General features: G+C 40.0%; 1 protein-coding gene across 1 annotated transcript in view; it reads left to right on the plus strand.

Moving 5' to 3' along the window:
* Positions 1-20,665, plus strand: part of GRIA2 (glutamate ionotropic receptor AMPA type subunit 2) — a 116,549-nt gene that overhangs the window by 91,874 nt on the left and 4,010 nt on the right. The window contains exons 7-13 of the mRNA XM_084856348.1: positions 6,879-7,046; positions 7,311-7,415; positions 8,047-8,157; positions 9,182-9,388; positions 9,869-10,239; positions 16,721-16,919; positions 20,346-20,593. Of these exons, the coding sequence (XP_084712474.1) occupies positions 6,879-7,046; positions 7,311-7,415; positions 8,047-8,157; positions 9,182-9,388; positions 9,869-10,239; positions 16,721-16,919; positions 20,346-20,593 (1,409 nt within the window). The remainder of the gene's footprint in view (positions 1-6,878; positions 7,047-7,310; positions 7,416-8,046; positions 8,158-9,181; positions 9,389-9,868; positions 10,240-16,720; positions 16,920-20,345; positions 20,594-20,665) is intronic.

Here is a 20,665-nt window from a genome sequence, read left to right on the forward strand (position 1 = left end):
TTCTTCACACTGACCTTTTATCCTGCAATTGAGATTGGTTATTCAGGGAGGTTTGCAGGTCCTTTAGATGACGTCATCAACCTCCAGGGTGTCTCCTACACTAAATGACCTTTATTCCATTTTATAAAAGATTGGAGATAATGAGCTATCAAATTACTGTGCTTGAATTCCGCTTGAGGTCCCTCCGTGAAAAGAGGAAAAGCCACAATAAGAGTAGCTGAACCACAGTGCCATCTAGCGGCTGTATAATGAAACATATGGAAGAGTCATGAGGGGGGAAAGGAAGCATATGTAAAAGGACTCCATTGTGATCCTGAATTTAAAATGGAAGCAGAAAGCCCTGTTTTAAATGTGGGATTTTAGGCTGGTGTAGAGATTAGGGATGTACGAAAGGTACTTACCTTTCCACGGATTATGCTGATGCTGGGGGGGAGGCGTTCCATCCCTCCCCCCGGAATCCTGGCCGGGGGGGAGGCGCTCCGTTCCTCCCCCCTGGAATCCTGGCCGGCCGGCTCCGCTCCACAGGGATTCTGCGGAGCCGCCGGCCGGCTCCGCCAATAGCCGGACATCCGGCCGCTGGCTAGCAGGGATGCAAATGGCGACAGCCGTAGCCGCCGCCGTTTGCATCCCTGCAGTCAGCCGTTTGCGTCCCTGCAGTCAGCCGAAGATTTACGTAGCCTATCATGGCTAGATTTTAAAAAAACACCGTGATAGGCTACGTAAACATTTACGTAGCCTATCACGGTGTTTTTTTTAAATCTAGCCATGATAGGCTACGTAAATCTTTACGTAGCCTATCACGTTGTTGTTGTTTTTTACCTGGAAATGGCGGCGGCGGCAGCAGGTCAGAAGACCAGCCACCAAACCACCGCCGAACCGTCGCCGGAGCCGCCACCACCGCCACCAGGAAGATCCGCCTAAGGTAAGTCCCGTCCTGGGGGAGGGGCGGGGGGCCGTTCCGCCACCAATTTCAGGGGGCCGAATGCGCTGGCATTCGGCCTCCCTGAGATCCATGGTGGAACTTTCGTACATCCCTAGTAGAGATGCTCAAGGTTAATAGTATGCCAGAGAGTGAGTGGCCTGAGTGTGTGTGAGGATTCTGAGGTTATGTAAGGAATGAACTGACCATTAGAAGTCAGATAGGGTTTATAGATTGAAGAAGCAACATCTCGGTATTGGGGTTTGTGTGTGGGATTTTAGGAGGGGTAGAGTAGGTAGGGAAGTTAGGAACAAGCATTGATTAATAATAATAATAATAATAATTTATAACTGTTCATGTTTTAAATAAATATTTGTTTTTAAACATCCAAATTCCGATGTGTTGATTGATTTTTTTACAGTACCTTTATTATATCTACTTCCTGGTTAGTTCTCCTGTAGTGGGTTGAGAAAACCAATTGAGCATATTGAGTTTCTTTGGAACCCACAGAAAGTAAAAGGACTGAAGCTGGTGGGACAGTGGGTACAACTGTCCCAAAGTGAAAGCAGGCATTCCTGAGGAGTTTGGTTCTCAGTTTCTAAGGAAGAAGCTGGGGAAAGGTGGAACCTCAGGTAGGAATGCTACAGGGGTTTAGGGACTGAAGAAGTAATGGGGTTTCCCTACTATCTTTCTTTCCCAGACTATGATTCCCAAGTAGCCATTTTAGGACTCCCAAAACAAAACCTATTTTTCAAGTTTTCACCGATGATACTTGCAAGTAGTGACTCAAATTCAATTCCAACCAAGGGGTGGGGTGGGACTGGCCATCATTACCAGTGATTCAAACATAGTACCAAAGTAGATACCACAAACAGTAGGTGAAGGTTTCAAAAGAATCAGTGCAAGTGGGTTGAGAACTACAGTGAGGCAGAATTTCCTTCAAGGTTTTTAGTAATTGTGACACAAACAGGACCCTCATCTGATGAAGCAAGAAAAAAAAATCACCAGGGAAGTTCTAGTCCAGTTGCAGAGCCTCAGATACCACTTCCCGTGGTTTCTGAAATGCCTTCTGAAATATGTCATGCCATCCAAAAGAGCCTTCCAGCCATCATATTTCCTGCAGACAAGCATACGCCTTTTGTGCTGGTGCAGGATTCTAATAGTGATTTGAAGGAGATGCAGTAGATGAAGTCTGGTAGGTGGAAAATGGGAAGGAGAACCAGGGAGGAAAAGGTTATGAAGGATGAGCCAGGACCATTAATTCAGAGGGTGGTCTCAGACACAAACTGTAGGGCAGCTCATTTTGTTCATTTTGCTTTATTGTTTGGCAAAAAAAAAGCCCTGCAGACCCTTCCAGAGAGTTATTTGGGGCAAGTCTTTTCAGAAGGCACCATTGCTCACCAGTGGAGCACATGCTTTGCATGCAGAAGGTTCTAAATTTAATCCCTGGCATCTTCAAATGGTCAGGTGGCACATGATGGCAAATACCTCTGCATGAGAAGCTGGAGAGCTGCTGCCAGTCAGAGTAGGCAGATGGGGTAGATGGGCCAATGGCCAGTCCCATATAAGGCAGCTTCCTATGTTCCTATAAAACAGCCTTCTGAAGAGGTAATGGGAGTCCATGCCAAGTGGGCAGCACAGACTGATATCTAAGTGGAATGGAGTAATCTTGGCATACAAGGAATAAGAAGGAGATACTCCGCCTGTCCCGGCTATTCCCTTTCCTCTCCTCATTATGAAAGCCTTTGGACAGATGTTGAGCACCCTTATACTGAGGAAAATCCCATTCAACCCCAAGTGACGGTATGCCAGACAAGATTTATCAGCTACCAACAACAACATTAATAAAAACCAATAATTGCTACCTTTTTTCTTTCTTTTTTTGACTAAACCAAGAAAATTGTGATGTCCTTCAGGAATATAAGGGAAGTGATTTGATGGGCCCATCATAGACATGGATCACTTGAAGGAATAAGCCCCTTCAATTGTCCTCCATGGGTAGAACCTATACATGGAGAAGGGGTCAGTGGGTCCTCACTGCTGGCCCCACCATTGACATCCTGCATGGCACTGGCCACGCCCCTTGGATTGGTGCATGCATTGGTGCAGACATTTGCATAGGGAAAGCCACATGTGAGCTGCACACCTGTAGGATTCCACACAATTGACCCCCCCCACACACACACACACACACTCCTACAGGGGCTCCATTTGTGTGGAAGTCTATGCATGAGCAACCACTCTCTGGTAGACCTTCCTTATGCAGATATCCACACCAGTATGTGAACATCCAGGTGGTGAGGTCAATGCCACACAGGATGACAGGGGTGAGGCCAGCAGCCAGTCCCGCTGCCCCTGTTCCATTCATAGGTTGGATCTGTGGAAAATAAGTGAATGGGGCTAAAGTCAACTTGTCTGTTGAGGAAGGCTATTTTAAGTATTGATGCCTGGATGTATAGAAAATAACCACATACCCTCATAATAAGAAAAAAGGCATGCAACAAGGCTAAATAAAGCACAAACACAATTGAAAAAAGATATTTGGAAGTTCATTCATAGCATAAGTAATTGTAAAAAGAAAGCCCACTGTTTTATGAATGCAAAAAGTCAGATTTATTTGGACCTATCATGAAGCACAATCATAGAAAAACCTGTTCTTTGGAGACACAATTTTGAGAACTTGAATGTTACTTTTCCATTAAATTGTTAAAGGGCTGTATCTTCAAACAGGTAAGTGCTCAAGTCTTTGGTTTCATTTGAATTTTAGATGTGCATAATTTTACCTTGGTTGCACTCAATTTGGCCACCTTTTTTGCACTTGAATGATGCAGGCCCAGTAAGCTGGTACAACTCGAAACCCTGAAAAGAAATAATTTAAAACAATAACTCTCAATCTGCAGTTTTGATCTTGGCAGGGTAGAAGTCCAAATACTTCCATATTATGTATGGATGCTCACTGAAGTATATGTACTTTCTGAGGGACAGAACCACAGAATTCTGTACTTGCTTTATTTTCTCAGGATCTGTGTTGGTGACCACACATTTATTATCCATGAGCTTGGCTGATATTGGCATACTGTGCATTATTCTCAACAATACTGAACTTTATGGAATATGGTGAAATGTTCTATAAAATTAGCTTAGTGATTTTCATTTTTCATTTACTATTTGTAATATGTTTTGTGTATGTTATGAATGTTTTGTAATGTTTGGGGGTTTGTTTTATAAAGAAAAGTGGGATATAAACTTCGAAATAAATAAATATAAGATAAATAAATGTTCATTAAAATGTCACATTGATGAATGCTTTTAAAAGATTTGCTCCTATATAGCATGCCTATATGCTTGATCTTTGTAGTAGGTGAAATTTATTACGTAAAGCAATTAACATGTTCTTGCAAATTCTTCATGCTATTTTCTTCTGCGTCATATTTCATAGGAAATCATAACATCCAGCTTTGATCTTGAGCAATAGTGCAATAATAAAAACCTTGCCACTAGCTTTTAATTTTTCTGTGCAAACTGTGATGAAGTAGATGCAGTGTATGTTCCCAATCGTAGTTACCGCTAGCTGTTTGTGTTACAACTAGACTTTTACAGTTGATCTCTAAACTGCATTAAAAACTGACATCTCATTATTGGCCATGAAGCACAAAATCCCATCCAAGTAATAGGCGTAGCCTTTGGCAGAACTCCTGAAAATTCTCTTTTGAGACTGTGAATGGTGCAATTCTATGCATGTCTACTCAGAAATAAGTTCGGTTGACTTTCTGCTCAGAAATAAGTTGTGTTTGCTGTTGCGAGCTTTGAAATAAATAATATTCAAATTATATCAGAATAATAGTTTTAAAATGCATGTCATCTTAAAGCATTATGAGGTTAAGAAACTTTGCATGTTAGAGCACCTGCAGCCATAAAAAATGAACTTTCTATGAATCATGGTTAAGGATGAAGGAAGCTACCTTAACCCAAGTGAGACAACTGATCCCTCTGACTCAATATTGTCTACACTGACTGACTTTCCAGGGTTTCAGACAAGGCTTTTCCAAGACCTATCTAGAGATACCAAGGACTAAATCTGGGAGGGACCACATCACTATATAGGTTTACACAGATTTAAATTCTAAAGCCATAAACGAGGGGTGTTAAACCTCTTTCGGCCTAAGGGCCAAATTCCGTTTTGGAGATGCACTCAGGGACCACATTCCAGTGGTTGGTGGGCCCAAAGGCAAAGGAGGATGCAAAATGCCAAACAATACCAGATTTTAGTTTATACCTCTTACTGTCAGTAACTAAGCCTAAGGAGTGGCATTTTAATCTTTTAGAATGGGGTTAATAAGCAAAAGGTTGGAAACCACCCAATTATCAGTGGTAGGCAGAAAAGAGTGGGGCCAGAGGGAGGAGGGGTGGCCATCTGGGGAACCCCCAAAGGGCTGGATTGAGACACCAGGCAAGCCAGTTTTGGCCTGCAAGCCTTAGGTTCGACAGCCCTGCTATAAACTCTGCAGCCAAAATTGGAGTCTTTCCCAACATGTCTAGCATGGAGGCAGAATGGTGAAGGAGGAAAGGACTGCGTTGGGCACATCTGAGGAAACTCTCCAACCTGGTTGTTGCACACAAAGAGAGAAGACTGTGATCCAACAACCAATAACAGACAACTAAAATTCCGTGGAAGTTGAAGAAAGCAAGAAGGCAAATGTTTGATCAGCTGTAGATGACACTGAGTTTCTCTGCTTAAAAACCATGTATCAATATATTTCCTAAATGAAGGCTGGCAAAAAGAATTGCATGTTTTTCTGGTTTAAAAAAATCCCCCCCCCTTTTTTAGGCTGACTTCAGTTTGCATATAATGGCTGCTATGTGGAGACTATTTTAAATTGCATCTTGGCAGCTTTTATCACGTGGTAAGCCATTTGTGTGCATTAGCTCACTGTACTGATGAGGTGATTTTGACCAATATGTTAATTTAATTGCAACCTTTTTGTAGAGGAGCTGGAGCATTGTGTTTTTGTGTGTGTGATTTTAAGCTCTTTCTGGAAGATATAATAGCTTTCCATTGGTTGGTTCACTGTTTCATACATTAGACCTTGCATCTGGATTTGATGTGTTTTTTTTGATGATGTCACAATAACAAAGCATCTGGTTGTACTTTAGATTCCTTGTATGTTTCCTAGCAATAAAAAGTAATATAAGTTGTCAGACAATATTGTCCACGTACCCATATCAAATTAAACCTAGACTACCAATTAGGGATGGGTGAGAAATTTGTTTCCATTCATTTTTTACCAGAATTTATCTAATTCGCACGTCCCAGAAGTGAACAAATGCAATCTGCAGCCTGACGTCTGTACATTTGCATGCTTGAAATGTGACCGGTGTGACAAAAATGCATACACTCTTATGTGTATGCATTTGGAAGTGGTCTCCATAAATGCACTACTATTTGCATGAAGGAAGTGTCAAAGAAGAAGGAATTAAACAATGACTGCCATGGTTCCTGCACTAAGTGAAAGTAGAAAATCTGCTCCAACCTGGCTTAACATACAGTTAATGTTCTATTTAGCGGTAGCATTGAGAGTCTATGTTCCCTTGTACTTTTGCCTTACAGACAGCTGCTTTATCAAAAAAAGCTTCTTCCTTCTTCATTTTTAACTGTGGGATTGTATTAGGATAAGTTAATATATCTAAACAACAATTCAATTTTGTGACAGGAATAATTTTGTTTGAAAGTTGCAGTGTTATATAGATGAAGGATATGGAAGTTCATGCCATGTTGAAGTTTTAATATACAGTATAAGACATTTCCAATAAAATAAATTCATAAGAATTGTGGGAAAATATTATCACAAAGGATATGGATATGATTTTAATGATTTTTCCGCATCTGTCAAGGAAACAGTTACAAATCAGTGGTAGAGTCCTATTCTGTGCTTAATTAATTATATTCACTCCTTTTCAGTACACATCAGCTCTGACCTATGATGCTGTCAAAGTTATGACTGAAGCTTTCCGTAACTTGCGTAAACAGCGGATTGAGATTTCTAGAAGAGGAAATGCTGGAGATTGTCTTGCAAACCCAGCTGTGCCCTGGTCTCATGGTGTAGAAATAGAAAGGGCACTGAAGCAGGTAATCTATCTAGAACCAATATTGTGTGCATTGTGTGTCTTGAACTGGATATTTTTTTAAAAATAAAAATGAAAATGAAAAACCAGCCAACCTCTGTATCAAATACTTCTAGGAGGACTCCGCAGCAATACATAACATGTCAATTGTTTGTAGGAAAGTCCTCAGTACAACCTATTTAAATAAAAATCTAATTGACGTATTAACTGTGTGTTTTTTAATTAGTCATTATAACTTTATTGATCTTTCCATCCTTAATTCACATAGGTTCAGGTGGAAGGGTTATCAGGAAACATAAAGTTTGATCAGAATGGAAAGAGAATTAACTATACAATAAACGTCATGGAGCTCAAAAGTACCGGTCCCCGGAAGGTAATTTTAATTCTGAGTGCTTTTAGTTCCTTCCTGTAAAGTGGCATTGAAAAGCAGATGTCTTAGAGTTCAACACAAGTTTATAATGCAATTAAATATGTATATACATTCTTGTGGAATTACAAATACGCTTTTTTGTTAAAAACAGACCATAATTTGACATAAGTACAATATATCATTATTATTTATATTATTTTAATTTATGTATTTCATGTTGTTGCTTAGAGATAAGGTGGAGTACATGTGTGATAGAATCTAAGTTTTTAAAGGACAACTGACTCCATGAATTCTCTGATATCCTGAACCTGAAGTCATGCAGATTTTGCATCATTTTACTAATAATGGCTACAGTGCAACTGAAATTGGCTACTGAAAGTCCCACTGATTTCAGTGTCAGAACTAAGCACTCTGTCCCATTAAAATCAAGGAGACATTAATATACAGGGCTTAACTTTGGTTAGACAATGCCCACCATATAGCTCATGTATCACATGAATACATTGACTGATTACGTCTCCCAGATAAATATGAGTGCATCCAGTAGAATGGACATGTTAATGTCATTTGTAAAAACTGATTCTGATGAACAGAAATATTCATTAGTTTGAATACAACCTCCAACCTTTTTCAGATTGGATACTGGAGTGAAGTGGACAGAATGGTTGTGAATCCTATTGACGGTCTCTCTGGCAATGAATCCTCGGGATTAGAGAATAAGACTATTATTGTCACCACTATTTTGGTAATTAAGCACATTTTTTGTGAAATGGATACTCTAAGTTGTAATCTTATCATTCATTCTCAGTCTATGTTGGACTAGTTCATTCCTGACTTTTTCACTGTGAATGTGTCAAAGGTTGGAAACATTCTTTATGGAACAAGAGTAAAATCCTTTGTGCCATTTGCCTGTTGTTTCAGAGTGGTTATGAGGATCTTGAAATGTGTCCTTGCCTTTATTTTTCAAAATGAAAATATTTGTGGTAGATAAACCTTTCAAATGTTTAAAAAGAAAACAGGTATGCTCTTTCTTTTGCAGCAAGGCTATGCTTTGATTTTTGTGCTGAAGTTGTCACTCTGTTTAAGCAATTGAGGTTGCCAAGTCAGAATGAATGCACATCTCTTTACCTCTAGCCAAGTTAAATTCTCAAGTAAACAGAAGAGTATGAAACATTCTCTATCACTTTACAATAGCAACATTACAATAGCAATTATAGTAATGTAGTAGGAATGCCATGTTGTTTATTTAGCTAATAATTGTTCAGAGTTGTTCATTCAGGGCATAACTGTTCTGGATTATATATTAAAGGAACCAACAATTAATCAGCTGTTTTGATGGTGGTAAGATTTTTTTACAGCTCTCTATTTATTGTAAATTTTATATGATCCATTGTGGGTTTGGTGGGAAGTGAGGTGTAGTCTACTATAAAATAGGCAGAAATATTCTGATACAGACATGCTTTCGAATGTTTTAAAAAGCAATTCTTTTATTATTAAAAGTTATTCTTTGTCATCATACAGCTACTATTAATGCTAATGAGAATTGTGAATGCATCTTTGAATATGCCTCTACCTGTAAGGATTTCTATGACTGTGAAGAAATGTTATTGTGATGAGTGATAAATAAATAATCCTGAATATTTATGTAAGGAATGCAGATTGTTCTTGCTTTATTCAATGTACTTCAAAACCTGTACACAAAGAATAGGTAACTAACTAACTAACATGTTGTCCTTATTAATTAGCTAAAGCCAAGTTTCTCTGTACAGGAATCTCCATATGTCATGGTGAAGAAAAATTTTGAATTACTTGAAGGAAATGAGCGCTATGAGGGCTACTGTGTGGACTTAGCTGCAGAAATTGCCAAACACTGTGGGTTCAAGTACAAACTCACAATTGTTGGGGATGGCAAGTATGGGGCCAGGGATGCAGAAACAAAAATCTGGAATGGAATGGTTGGAGAACTTGTTTATGGGGTAAGAGCCATTTTTAACCATTGCAAGTAGCTATGATTAAAGGCAATAAGCTCAACACATGTGGGTATGACAGCTGCAGTTCACTTGGATCGAAGCAAGATTTAAATGGGTATTTGAAAAGAGGCCATCACGTCTGCATTTCATCACTCTTTCCTACAAATGAAACACTTCTGTGAATTCAAATGCCATAAAATTCGGGGGAGTATTGTGGTATACTGGCGATCTTGTTCAGTGTGTGGTTATAAAGAGGTAACTTTGCATGATAAAAGTTAAGCCACATGGCTGAATATGTGTCAGTAGGAAGAATATCAGAGGCAGATTGCTCAAGACTTTATTCCTCAGTAGGATGCTAGTACTGAAATTATTATTATTATCCATGTCCCTGCTGTTGCATTCTTCATTTGTGATGCACAAAAGCAATGAAGCCATTCCCTTGTTAAATATTGAATATGTTATTGTTTTGTTTTGCTTCCATTACAGAAAGCCGATATTGCAATTGCTCCATTAACTATAACACTGGTGAGAGAAGAAGTGATTGACTTCTCAAAGCCCTTTATGAGCCTCGGGATATCTATAATGATCAAGAAGCCTCAGAAGTCCAAGCCAGGAGTGTTTTCCTTTCTTGATCCCTTAGCATATGAGATCTGGATGTGCATTGTTTTTGCCTACATTGGGGTCAGTGTTGTTTTATTCCTGGTCAGCAGATTTAGCCCATACGAGTGGCACACTGAGGAGTTTGAAGATGGAAGAGAAACACAAAGTAACGAATCAACTAATGAATTTGGGATATTTAATAGTCTCTGGTTTTCCTTGGGTGCCTTTATGCAGCAAGGATGCGATATTTCGCCAAGGTTGGTTACACATCCATTTCAGCTTTGTGCATTTTTGGTCTCACTAAAGACCATGGTGCATATATATTCACTCTTAAGAAATGCCAGCTGTTGACACATCTCTCAAAATCCTCCGCAGCCCTTTCAGTCAAAACAACTGCTCTTGATGCAGGCCAGTGGACAGTGCAATTGGCTTCCTCCAAGCATCAGTCATTCTTTACCCTGGTGGACTTATATACACCATGCAGAGGCCATAAAATGCATAAGGTTCTTCTCATTCCATGCCATCTTGGAGGGGTACCGTGTTTTTGCTGCATATTCCCATTCACAGCCAACGGTGCACTGATTTCACAGATGCTGTAATGGGAAAAAAAGGATTGCACACTGTTAATGAGCTTTGAAAACAGCACTTTCCTTACCACAAACCACTTTTAATGGCATCCTGCCTTTTGCTTAAACTCCCCTTCTCCTGTCAGCAAAATTTCTGTGATTCTAACTAGAAAGGTCTTCTGATAACTCGATAGTGACATGAACCAGTTACAACAAACCTGGCAAGAGCGGGTGTTGAGGGTATCCTGGAGAAAACTGCCTGGGTTAAAAGAAAGCTCCTATTCATTTAAGAATATAGACTCTGATCCTGTTATTGTTGTTGTTTTAAACATGAGTGTACAACAACTCTAAGCATAAGTTACTATGCCTGTGTTTGTTCAATTTCTGTTTCTTTTTGCAGTGTTATCCGCTATTCCATTTCCCTTGTGCAGCTAGTGGCTGTGGCCAAAACTCGGCAGCTCTGTTGGGCACATGCTGACGCATCATGTTGAGTATGGGAATAGTATCAAAGCTGAAATTCATTCAGGGTTGATTCCAGAGGGTGGTATGGTTGGGTGTTTGCCAGGGTCCCCAAACCAGCTAAGGGCCCATTTCCCTAACAGTGCTACCATTCCACTTTGCATAGAGAAGATCAAATGCTGCAAAAGAGAATTCTCCGTTTGCATGTCTGTCCCCTTCCAGGTTAGAGGGACCCACTGAGGCCGCCATGCCCAAATGGTCCCCCCTTCCAATCCTAGAGCTGGCACTGAATTCAATCAATTCAGGAAAAGGAAGCAAGGAAGTGTGAATCATAAATTCTTTGAGTGAAATATATAGAAAAATGGCTCGTGGAGGCCAATATATATTAGTAACTGAAAAAAAATACTGAAATTCTGGGAGGAAATATTGCCTCAGAATGTTTGTTATTGGGGAATTATAACTTCTTCTTGGTTACAATAGATGAAACTAGTAACCTCAAACTGAATGTTGTGAAATAGCAAGGGGGAGCAGAGCTGAAGAATTCAGTTTTAATTTCAGTTTTAGATGGGGTATTCATCAATTAAGAAGAAGCTGGAAGGCAATAAGTCCGATATGGCAATGAAAACTTGTTTTTAGAACAGAAAGATCTGTTGCAGCATTCTGTGGGAGGCAAGGGGTACAGAACTGTAGGTCACATAGGTAGGGTGGCCAGATGACCTACTTTACAGAGGAAAGTCCCCTCTGACGGCATCCTCTAACTCAGGGGTACAGAACTGTTTAGGGGTGGGAGCCTAGATTGCCTCCCACTAGCCACCCCATGGATTGGGTGATACCAGGGGGCATGGCCTGCCCCCTGATGTCACTCCCTTTAAAAAAAAAAAATTCTGTATCTCCATGCTGGGAGGAAGCACAGCATGCTGCCTCCTCCCAGCACTGAGAAAGGGACCCAGTACCAGGCTGCCCCATATCCCTGCTGCTATCTGCCAATGCCCGTCCTTGCTGCTATTTCTGACTCCTACAAGGGGCAGGGCTTAGCATCTAAACCCTGCCCCCTGGTGGACACCCAAGAGGCTGTGTGGGCCAGACAGGCCTCCTCCTGCCCAGGGGGCACCCCTATGGGCCAGAGATTCTGCATCCCTGCTCTATCTGATGAGCTGTCCACTCCAAGTGTGGTTTAAAGATAAAAGAGCCATAAGAAGGGAGAAGAGGGGGCTTAAAGTTGCCCATCAACAGTTAGCAGCTGGTCAGTGGCTAAGCAGGCACACAGGTCACCTGGTCTCAGTCTTCCTCACTATGGTAACATGGTTTGTATTTCTATTTAAATTCTAGCAACTATTCTAAAAGTCTGCTGATATATACACATTATGCAAATCGGTGCCCTCTCTTGTCCTGCTTTTTTGGTGATGCATTTCCTCTTTGGGGGGCAACACTTAAGTGACTACCCTCCACATGACCACTTTTTATGTACCTTTTTTGTTGTCAGCACAAGGTTGCACTGATAGGAGGTGGATGGGGCCTCTCCCATAATCATAAGATGCAGCACTAGTGATGGGGTTAGCAGTACTCATTCTCCACTCCGTTCTGTACCTTCCCAAAGTCTCTTGTGCCCTGTAAGCAGGGCACTCCTCCGACTGCAGCAGCACAGGGAAGGGGCGGCAGCTCGCAGTGACACAGTGAGTAGGATCAGACTTCCACATAGTTATCCATTTGTTCTATAAGAAAATGACCACTCAGTCAGCCTTTCTCTGGATATTGTCCTTTGTCTGTTTTGTTTGTTTGTTTTTACATATCACCAGAATGGCCCCAGATCAATCTGTAATGAATTCCTCTGAAATTGGTATTTCATATGATTTGGGGCAGGGCAAAACAGGGATGTGATTTTGGAGAAGGGTGGGGGCTGTGATGTTTCAGTGGGAAGGAGGCAGTTTTGTCTCCCTGGCAGTTGTGTCAGATTCCTTCCTTCCTTCCTTCCTTCCTTCCTTCCTTCCTTCCTTCCTTCCTCCCCCCCCCCTCTCTTTGTAGTATAAAAATTGCCAGGTCTGGCAGCAGCTTCAACAGCAGCAGGAATGGAGTTCTGACTGCCACTGCCATCATGCCTTTGGCCCAATGTGTCCATGCTAGTATCATTCCCAGGGCACTCTGGGGGAAGAAAGATGATGGCAGCAGCATTAGACACTGGTAGCTTCTGCTGCTGTTGCCCCCACTGAAGCCACTGGCATAGCCAGCAGGATGTTGAACTGTTTAAAACAGGGGTGTTGAACCTCTTTCAACCTGAGGGCCAAATTCCCTTTTGGAGAAGCTCTTGGGGGCCACATTCCAGTGGTGTGTGGGGCCAAAGACAAAAAGTGAAGGGACAAAAACACCCACATATTTTAGCTTGAAGCACTTTGAACCAGTAACTAACCTCTAAGAGACATATTTCAACTTTTTCAGAATGGAATAAAAACTGCAGAAAAGCCAGGAAACCACCAAACTATTGGTGGTTGGGGGAAAGGGCTGGGGCCAGGGAAAGGGGCGTGGCCATGTGGGGAACTCTGGGGAGCTGGATTAGGGCCCAACAGGGCTGGCTTTCAAACCCCACACTCCACCCCTGGCCTGAGATTCTGCACTGCTGGTTGAGAGAGAGAGAGAGAGAGAGGAAGCTGCCATGAGCATGGGGTCATTTGGAAGGGCCATTTTGCTTCAGCTCTAGACCACTTCAGTCTGGGAGGCTATCTGGATTTTTTGAGGGAAGTATAAAAGCAACAAAGTCTTCACAAGAATGTTATTAAGAAGCAGTGACTCCAGAATTCTTTAGAGTTCGCAGAATCCCCCATTTGACTGTCTCTCACCGCACTGGAACATGGCAGAATCGGAATTTGAAAAGCTCTTACGTTAGGCCATGGGGTGCCTGAAACATATAAGTTCAATTATCACTAAGTCCCCTTTCAATGTGATTGTAACCAGGAATCAGAAATATGTGGGTGCCTCTGCATGTGTTAGTCATGTCTACAAATATGGCACCAGCATGCTTTAGCCAATTCCAGCAGTACCATGGAAAGCCTTCTTTTCTTTCACATGGTTAGAATTGGCTTTTTCTTTGTGGCAGCCATGTCAATTAGGTCATAACTGAACTAAGCCTATTTAGTGGAAGATTCTGGCTTTACAGAATTAGAATATATTGGTTACTGATTTTCCTGAAACAGCCGATAGCATGCCGACATCTGCTCTAGCTAGATTAATATGTGTTGTTTGGCAATCAGATATTTAGGATTTCTCAGTCAATACATCTGTGCTACACTACAATGGTAAAGGAATCAGATTCCCCTTTTAAATCAGTATTTAGGAAGAGTAGAATTACTCAAGATTTTAGAGAACATTATAAATAACTCAAATTTTAATATAGTTTTATCTTATGTAGAAACCTCGAGCAAGAATTAGACCAAGGAAAATATTAATAGATACTCTAACTCCTAATTAAAAATCAGATTTTAATTTCATAAATATTAACCCATGAACAAGAAGATAAAGAAAGTTTTGGGGCAATAGCAAATGAAATATCAGCTGCAAAACTATTTGCACTGAATCTGCGCAGTAGCTAAATATGCAGATTACAGTGGAAGATGAATTAGTAATATGATGATGAGCACAAAAAATTGACCTAACTTGGTGAAAAATTCAGTATGGAGCACCAGCAACTCCTTTGCATTTATATAGTGCTTTATTTTGATGCCATCTTAACAACAACCCTGTAAGGTTAGTTAGTATTTATTATACCCATATGTGGATGGGAGAACTGAGAGAAAGAGAGGCTTGCCTGAGTCCCCCAGGTGGGTTCATGGCAGGGATTAGATTTGAAACAAGGGCTTTCTGATTAATACCTCAGTCTCTAAGCAACCATTACACTGTCTGTGTGCCAGCTCACTACTGACCTAAACAAGGCAGAACATTGCCTTCGTAGGAGAGGTGTGTTAGCATTAATTTCTGGTTGGGAAAACAAGCATATGAGTTGGCTGACTCATTCATCCATGAGTGGCAACAAAATGCATTTTATAATTTTAAATAGACCTGCAGGGCATCAATTAAAGCATTAAAAAGTAGGCACAGATCAATACCACCTTTGATTGATGAAAAGCAATATATGCACATTGGAAAAGCACCCTGCATCAACATCTGTGTTGATAGCCTGCATTTCCATGCACCTTGTTTAGGTATAATCATACTCTCTTGAATGCTGCTGGAAAGCTCTTCCTCTTGATGGTGCTCCAAGCTGAAATAGTAATGTCTAAAGGCTTCTTAGGTTGCAGTCATATACCCACTTACTTGGGTGTAGGCCACACTGAACTCAGTGTGATGTCTAAGTTGACATGCATAGGACTGTGCTGTTAATGCATTTGTCCAAGTACTACTCTTCCTAGAGGCTACTTTCTATGGACTCGATGGCCTTGTAGGCCCCTTCCAACCCTCCTATTCTATGATTCTGCACATCTTTGGTAAGATACAAATGGAAAGAAGTTTCTGCATGGAGTATTACTTGGGAGGAAGAACTTTTAGCGGGCAATCACATTAGGTTCTTAAAGCTGAACTAGACCATACTGTTTGTTGTTGTTGCTGTTTTTAAATAGCCTACTACTAGGGATTTTTCCCCAGTAGGATGAAAAGTAAATTAGAAAATGAGACTTAAAAAAAAAAAATGGCAAATTTTGAAACTGATGTTAGCATAGGAAATATTATTAGTGTATGTTCTTGAACTCTCCGGTAGGCCATCATAATCCATTTTAAGTTTTGTTCTGTTGTTTTTCGGTTGCTTTCTAATCCTATTACCCCCATATTTAGCAGGATGTAAAAAATAAATATCTTTAACAGACAACTGCAGTTACATTAAGATGGTTATTAAAGAACTATACTTTTTGTCAGATTTTGCTTGTGAGTTGTTTTTGTATTTGTTTGAGTTTTTTATTTTGTATTTATTTGATTGTGAGTATAAATATGAATGCACAGCAAGGCAGTACTTGTGGGAAAAGCTACTCCTAAATATGGTGATAACATTGTGCAAAAATTAGACTTCCCAGTCCAAAGATCTCTTGGTTATTGTGGTATATGTTTGTTTGGTTAACATATGATCTCCACTTCATTAAATGCTGGGATTTTTAGAGGATTGCAATGGAGAGCATATAGGAATTTGCACCAAGAACATTGGTCCTGATTTATTTAATTAAAATATTGCTCCCACCCATTGTAGGAGAGCATGTTCCTTTGTGCATAGCAGTCATAACCTGTTGGAAATAGAGGACTTTAAAGTTTAAACTAATATGTAGTTCACTGATCTTGCCTGATTTTCTTGTATATGTGCTTGAGTTGTCACAATCAGGGGTTCACTTGAGTTATCATGAAAACCTTACTTTTTAATATGGCAGTCATGTGATCTAAGCAGCTTTGTTTTCCAGGATGCTCACACCTGTGAAGGACTGATGAGCTAGGACATAAACTCAAGACGGGAGTCCTGAATTTAGTGACACCACTTGGCCTGAGTAAAATTATCCTAGAAGAGTTAAAATATGTTTGACTTTTTTGCCATTTCATTAGCATGCATTGCAACATAAACACCAAGGTAGCATAAAAATAAAAAACCTTCCCTGTATTACGCAATGCAGCATATACATAAACCTGGTAACTTGCATTCCTTTCAGGACATTCATTTCATTTTACAAATCCATTTCATACTTGTTATTAGATCCCTGTCTGGGCGCATTGTTGGAGGTGTGTGGTGGTTCTTTACCCTGATCATAATCTCATCCTACACGGCTAACCTAGCTGCCTTCCTGACGGTAGAGAGGATGGTGTCTCCCATTGAAAGTGCGGAGGATTTATCTAAACAAACAGAAATCGCTTATGGAACATTAGATTCTGGCTCAACGAAAGAATTTTTTAGGGTAAGAGTCTCCAGTTAACTTAATTCTTATTTTGGCCTGAAATAATAAGTTACCATTGCATTTCTCCCCTACATGTTTTCTGAAATTAAGTGAAATATATGATCTATTCTTGGTACTGTTGTTTAAATAATTAATTGCATCTTTAAATTTAATGTCAACTTGTAATTCTGGTGCTAAATGTAGGCCCTGTGGAGTGGAAATAAACAGGCAGACACCCAGCTTGGATTTAAAATAGGCCTCAACTTGATTCAATACAATTATCTAGCTACAACCACTAGGACCAATATAGAGGAGAGATTCTAAAGCTCCATCAGCATTGCACAGGAAAATTGGTCTGGCTATCCATTTGCAATGTACTCTTGGCACTGCTTGCTCAAGCCCAGCTAATGAACTTTCAGAAAACCTTATGCCTTACCAAGATGGGTATGTGAAATGTAGGTCACCCCCACAGTGCCTGCCCAGGTCTGCTTTGTAGGACCTGCCTTCACTATCCCAGATTTCACCATAGCATAGGAAGAAACTGCCCAACCCTGTAATATTTGACCATCTAAAGGCTGAAAGTTCAGGACAAATTCCCAAGCTCCTCAGTTTAGAGGCCTTCTTCTTCTTCATACATAGCTTGATTCTGTTCCTTTCCACATCATTCTCAAGATAAAAGCTCTGATTCCCCCTAGTTAAGTAAAGCTTACATCCATCTGGCATGAGATACCATTTTCCCCAAAGATATGCACTTTGCCTTCTGTGTTCTGAAGTTGGATGATCACCTACTCTAGGTCTAACATTGGACACTACCCTTTGTGTGTAAACACGTGGCACAGAAATTCAAAAATTAAGTAACTGTAATAACATAAATAGAAGTTTTGCAAATACCAAAATCTCATTTTGCAATATATTGGGAGCCTGCAAACTCCTTATGCCTTTTTAGATGAACATACTTTACTGATTTTATTTTACTTTTACAGCACAATCCTATATATGTCCACTCAGAAGTAAGTCTCATTCAATTCAGTGGGGCTTAATCCCTGGAAAGTTGGTATGGGATTGCAGCCTTACAGGTCTTTTATTTTACACAGCTTTGCGATATTAATGCATAGTTTTATTTTCCCCACAATGAAGAGTATTAGGAGACCTTCAGCCATCATCATATTCAAGCCGCAAGACTACTTCAATGTTGGAAGTTCTTGCAGATCAAATTTTAGTACAATTTTGAGTTATTTCTGTAAATGACATGCTAATTATAGAATCTCATTTTGAGAATAATAGATCCTAGTAAGACAAAATGAAAAAGTTATCTGATGGCCCACTAGATATGTAGATTGCTAATTAATTTGATAAATTCTTCATAATTGAAATCCTTAATTGAGTGTCTCTAGGAAAGAGCTCTCTTTAATGAAGGCAGCATGATGAATATAAATGGAACACACTGTTAAATAGATTGATTTATGTCTTTGTGACCTCAGAGCTAGACAACTGTAATGCATATGAGTGATGCTTATGATTACGGTCTAGACGGTTTTTGAGGCATGACTATGGTGGACTTAAGGGTAACTGGTACCATATTACTTCATAGTTAGATTCTGCACAGTCTGCCCTAATGTCAATTCAGTTACTTTAATTTGTAAACTTCATATTCCAGTGCCTTATTGTGAATTCCAGTACTGAGAGAGATTTGCTACTTAAGGCTACACTCTGTGGGGCTATTCAAATATTCAGTTTTGCTAAACTTTCTATGTTTACAACAACTCCCCATGATCTTCAGAGCTGCCTCAATACTGTGAAATTCCTTCAACCCATATATGAGTCAGAGCCTGACTATCTCTTCAAAAAGATTGCAGGATATTCTATGTTACCTTGCATTAGAGGACTGGGTATGAATTGGTAGAGATGCAAGATGTTTTTATTTAGGCAGACCTTTGGCATGTAAGCTGGCCTGTTGCTGGAGGGTTTTTTAATTGGTTGGGTCCTGTGTATTTCTTTTAATTGTGCTTTTAATCTATTTGTATTTATAATTGTTTTAATTATTCTTTTTTTATCTTGGTATTATTATTGTTAGCAGCCTTGAGTGCCATTTTCTTGGTGGAAAGGCAGGATATAAATCAAATTAATAATAATAATAATAATAATAATAATAAGTAGTAGTAGTAGTAGTAGTAGTAGTAGAAGAAGAAGATTTAGTATTTATAAAGATTTAAAATTCCCTCTTACCCCAAACTTACTCTTGCAAAATGGTGGGGTAGACAGATAGTGGGGAGGGCTGGTGACAGCATTAGAGTTGGGAAGGGAGGTTTAACAGCCTCATGTTTAAGGGCTGAACACTCACACAGGCCATAGACACAGTTTAAAGACTGAACACACACACACAGGCTTAACTATGGATGCCAACTCTGGGTTGTCTGTCCCCCGACAACCCAGAATTCCAGGTTTGTCTGTGATGATGAATAACCAAGGGCCAATGCTGAGATAAACAATGGGTTGTTTATCTCAGTAGGAGTGGGCAGTTAGGCAGAAGCTAACATGCACACTCATTCCTGATCATTTTTTGAAGCCACAGTTTCTTAAACGGTGGGTTGTTAAAACATAAGAACCTGATCACAGTGCCACCACTAAGGAGCATGGAAAACTGAGTTTTCAAAGCCTCCCACTCAGTGCTTTGGATTTTATGTGTGTAGGCCATATTTGAAATAATCACATGAGAGCCCAGATTGTCAGGACATTTCATCTGATCCAGCCCACTGTCATTCTGCTTGAAACAGCAAAGAGTCTTATAGCACCGTAAAGCCACCTTGAAGCCGTTTGACATCTGCCAGGGACATATGTTGCAGTTTAGCCCATTGGAGACATCTGCCAAGGGCAAGTGGTACATTTTAGTCCATTAAAATAAGCACTCAGAAAGGACCAGAGGAATATTACAATCATGTCTAACAGCCTAGGAGAAACCCAGTTGTAGAGTTGCCAGCATAATTTCACCAAAAGTAAAATTCAAAGCAAATTTGAACTGTGAGACTGGGAAAAAATTGATACCTACGTTAAGAGATTCTTTCAGCAATAATTATCTCTGACAGTATGTGTATGTATTTGTGTAGCCAAAAGTCAGTTGTTCTTCAAATATATGGATTGTTCTTTAGTGTTGTTTAGGAGGGGATATAATTAAATTTGTTGGCCATATAAGATGCTTCCTTTTCTAGAAATGTTGTGAGACATATATGAGAAAAACAGCTGAATAAAATATATTGTTCTTCCAAAGTCTTTTAATTATGCTCAATCTTCTTCCTCCTATTCCCATATCTTTCAGTTCATTGTGCTCCCTTGCACCATGTAGCTGCATATCAGTTTAATGCTACATAATTGGCAGCCTCATTTCTGTGCATATCTTGCTTAGACCTTGTTTCCTATGTGAATAGTTACCAAATTGTCCTCTTTCTGCAGAGATCTAAAATTCAAGTATTTGATAAAATGTGGACCTACATGAAAAGTGCAGAGCCATCTGTGTTTGTGAGGACTACAGCAGAAGGAGTAGCTCGTGTACGGAAATCTAAAGGAAAATATGCATACTTGCTGGAGTCCACCATGAATGAATATATTGAGCAAAGGAAACCCTGCGATACCATGAAAGTTGGCGGAAATTTGGATTCCAAAGGATACGGCATTGCAACACCTAAAGGATCCTCATTAAGGTGGGTGGAATAGTATAACAATATGCTCAATGTTGTTATAGTATCCCACCTACCCTGATGTATCTTTTTTAC

The sequence above is a fragment of the Heloderma suspectum genome, chromosome 5 (genome assembly GCF_057233095.1).
Source record: "Heloderma suspectum isolate Gila_16-S chromosome 5, 16-S_ref, whole genome shotgun sequence".
NCBI classification, from domain to species: domain Eukaryota; kingdom Metazoa; phylum Chordata; class Lepidosauria; order Squamata; family Helodermatidae; genus Heloderma; species Heloderma suspectum.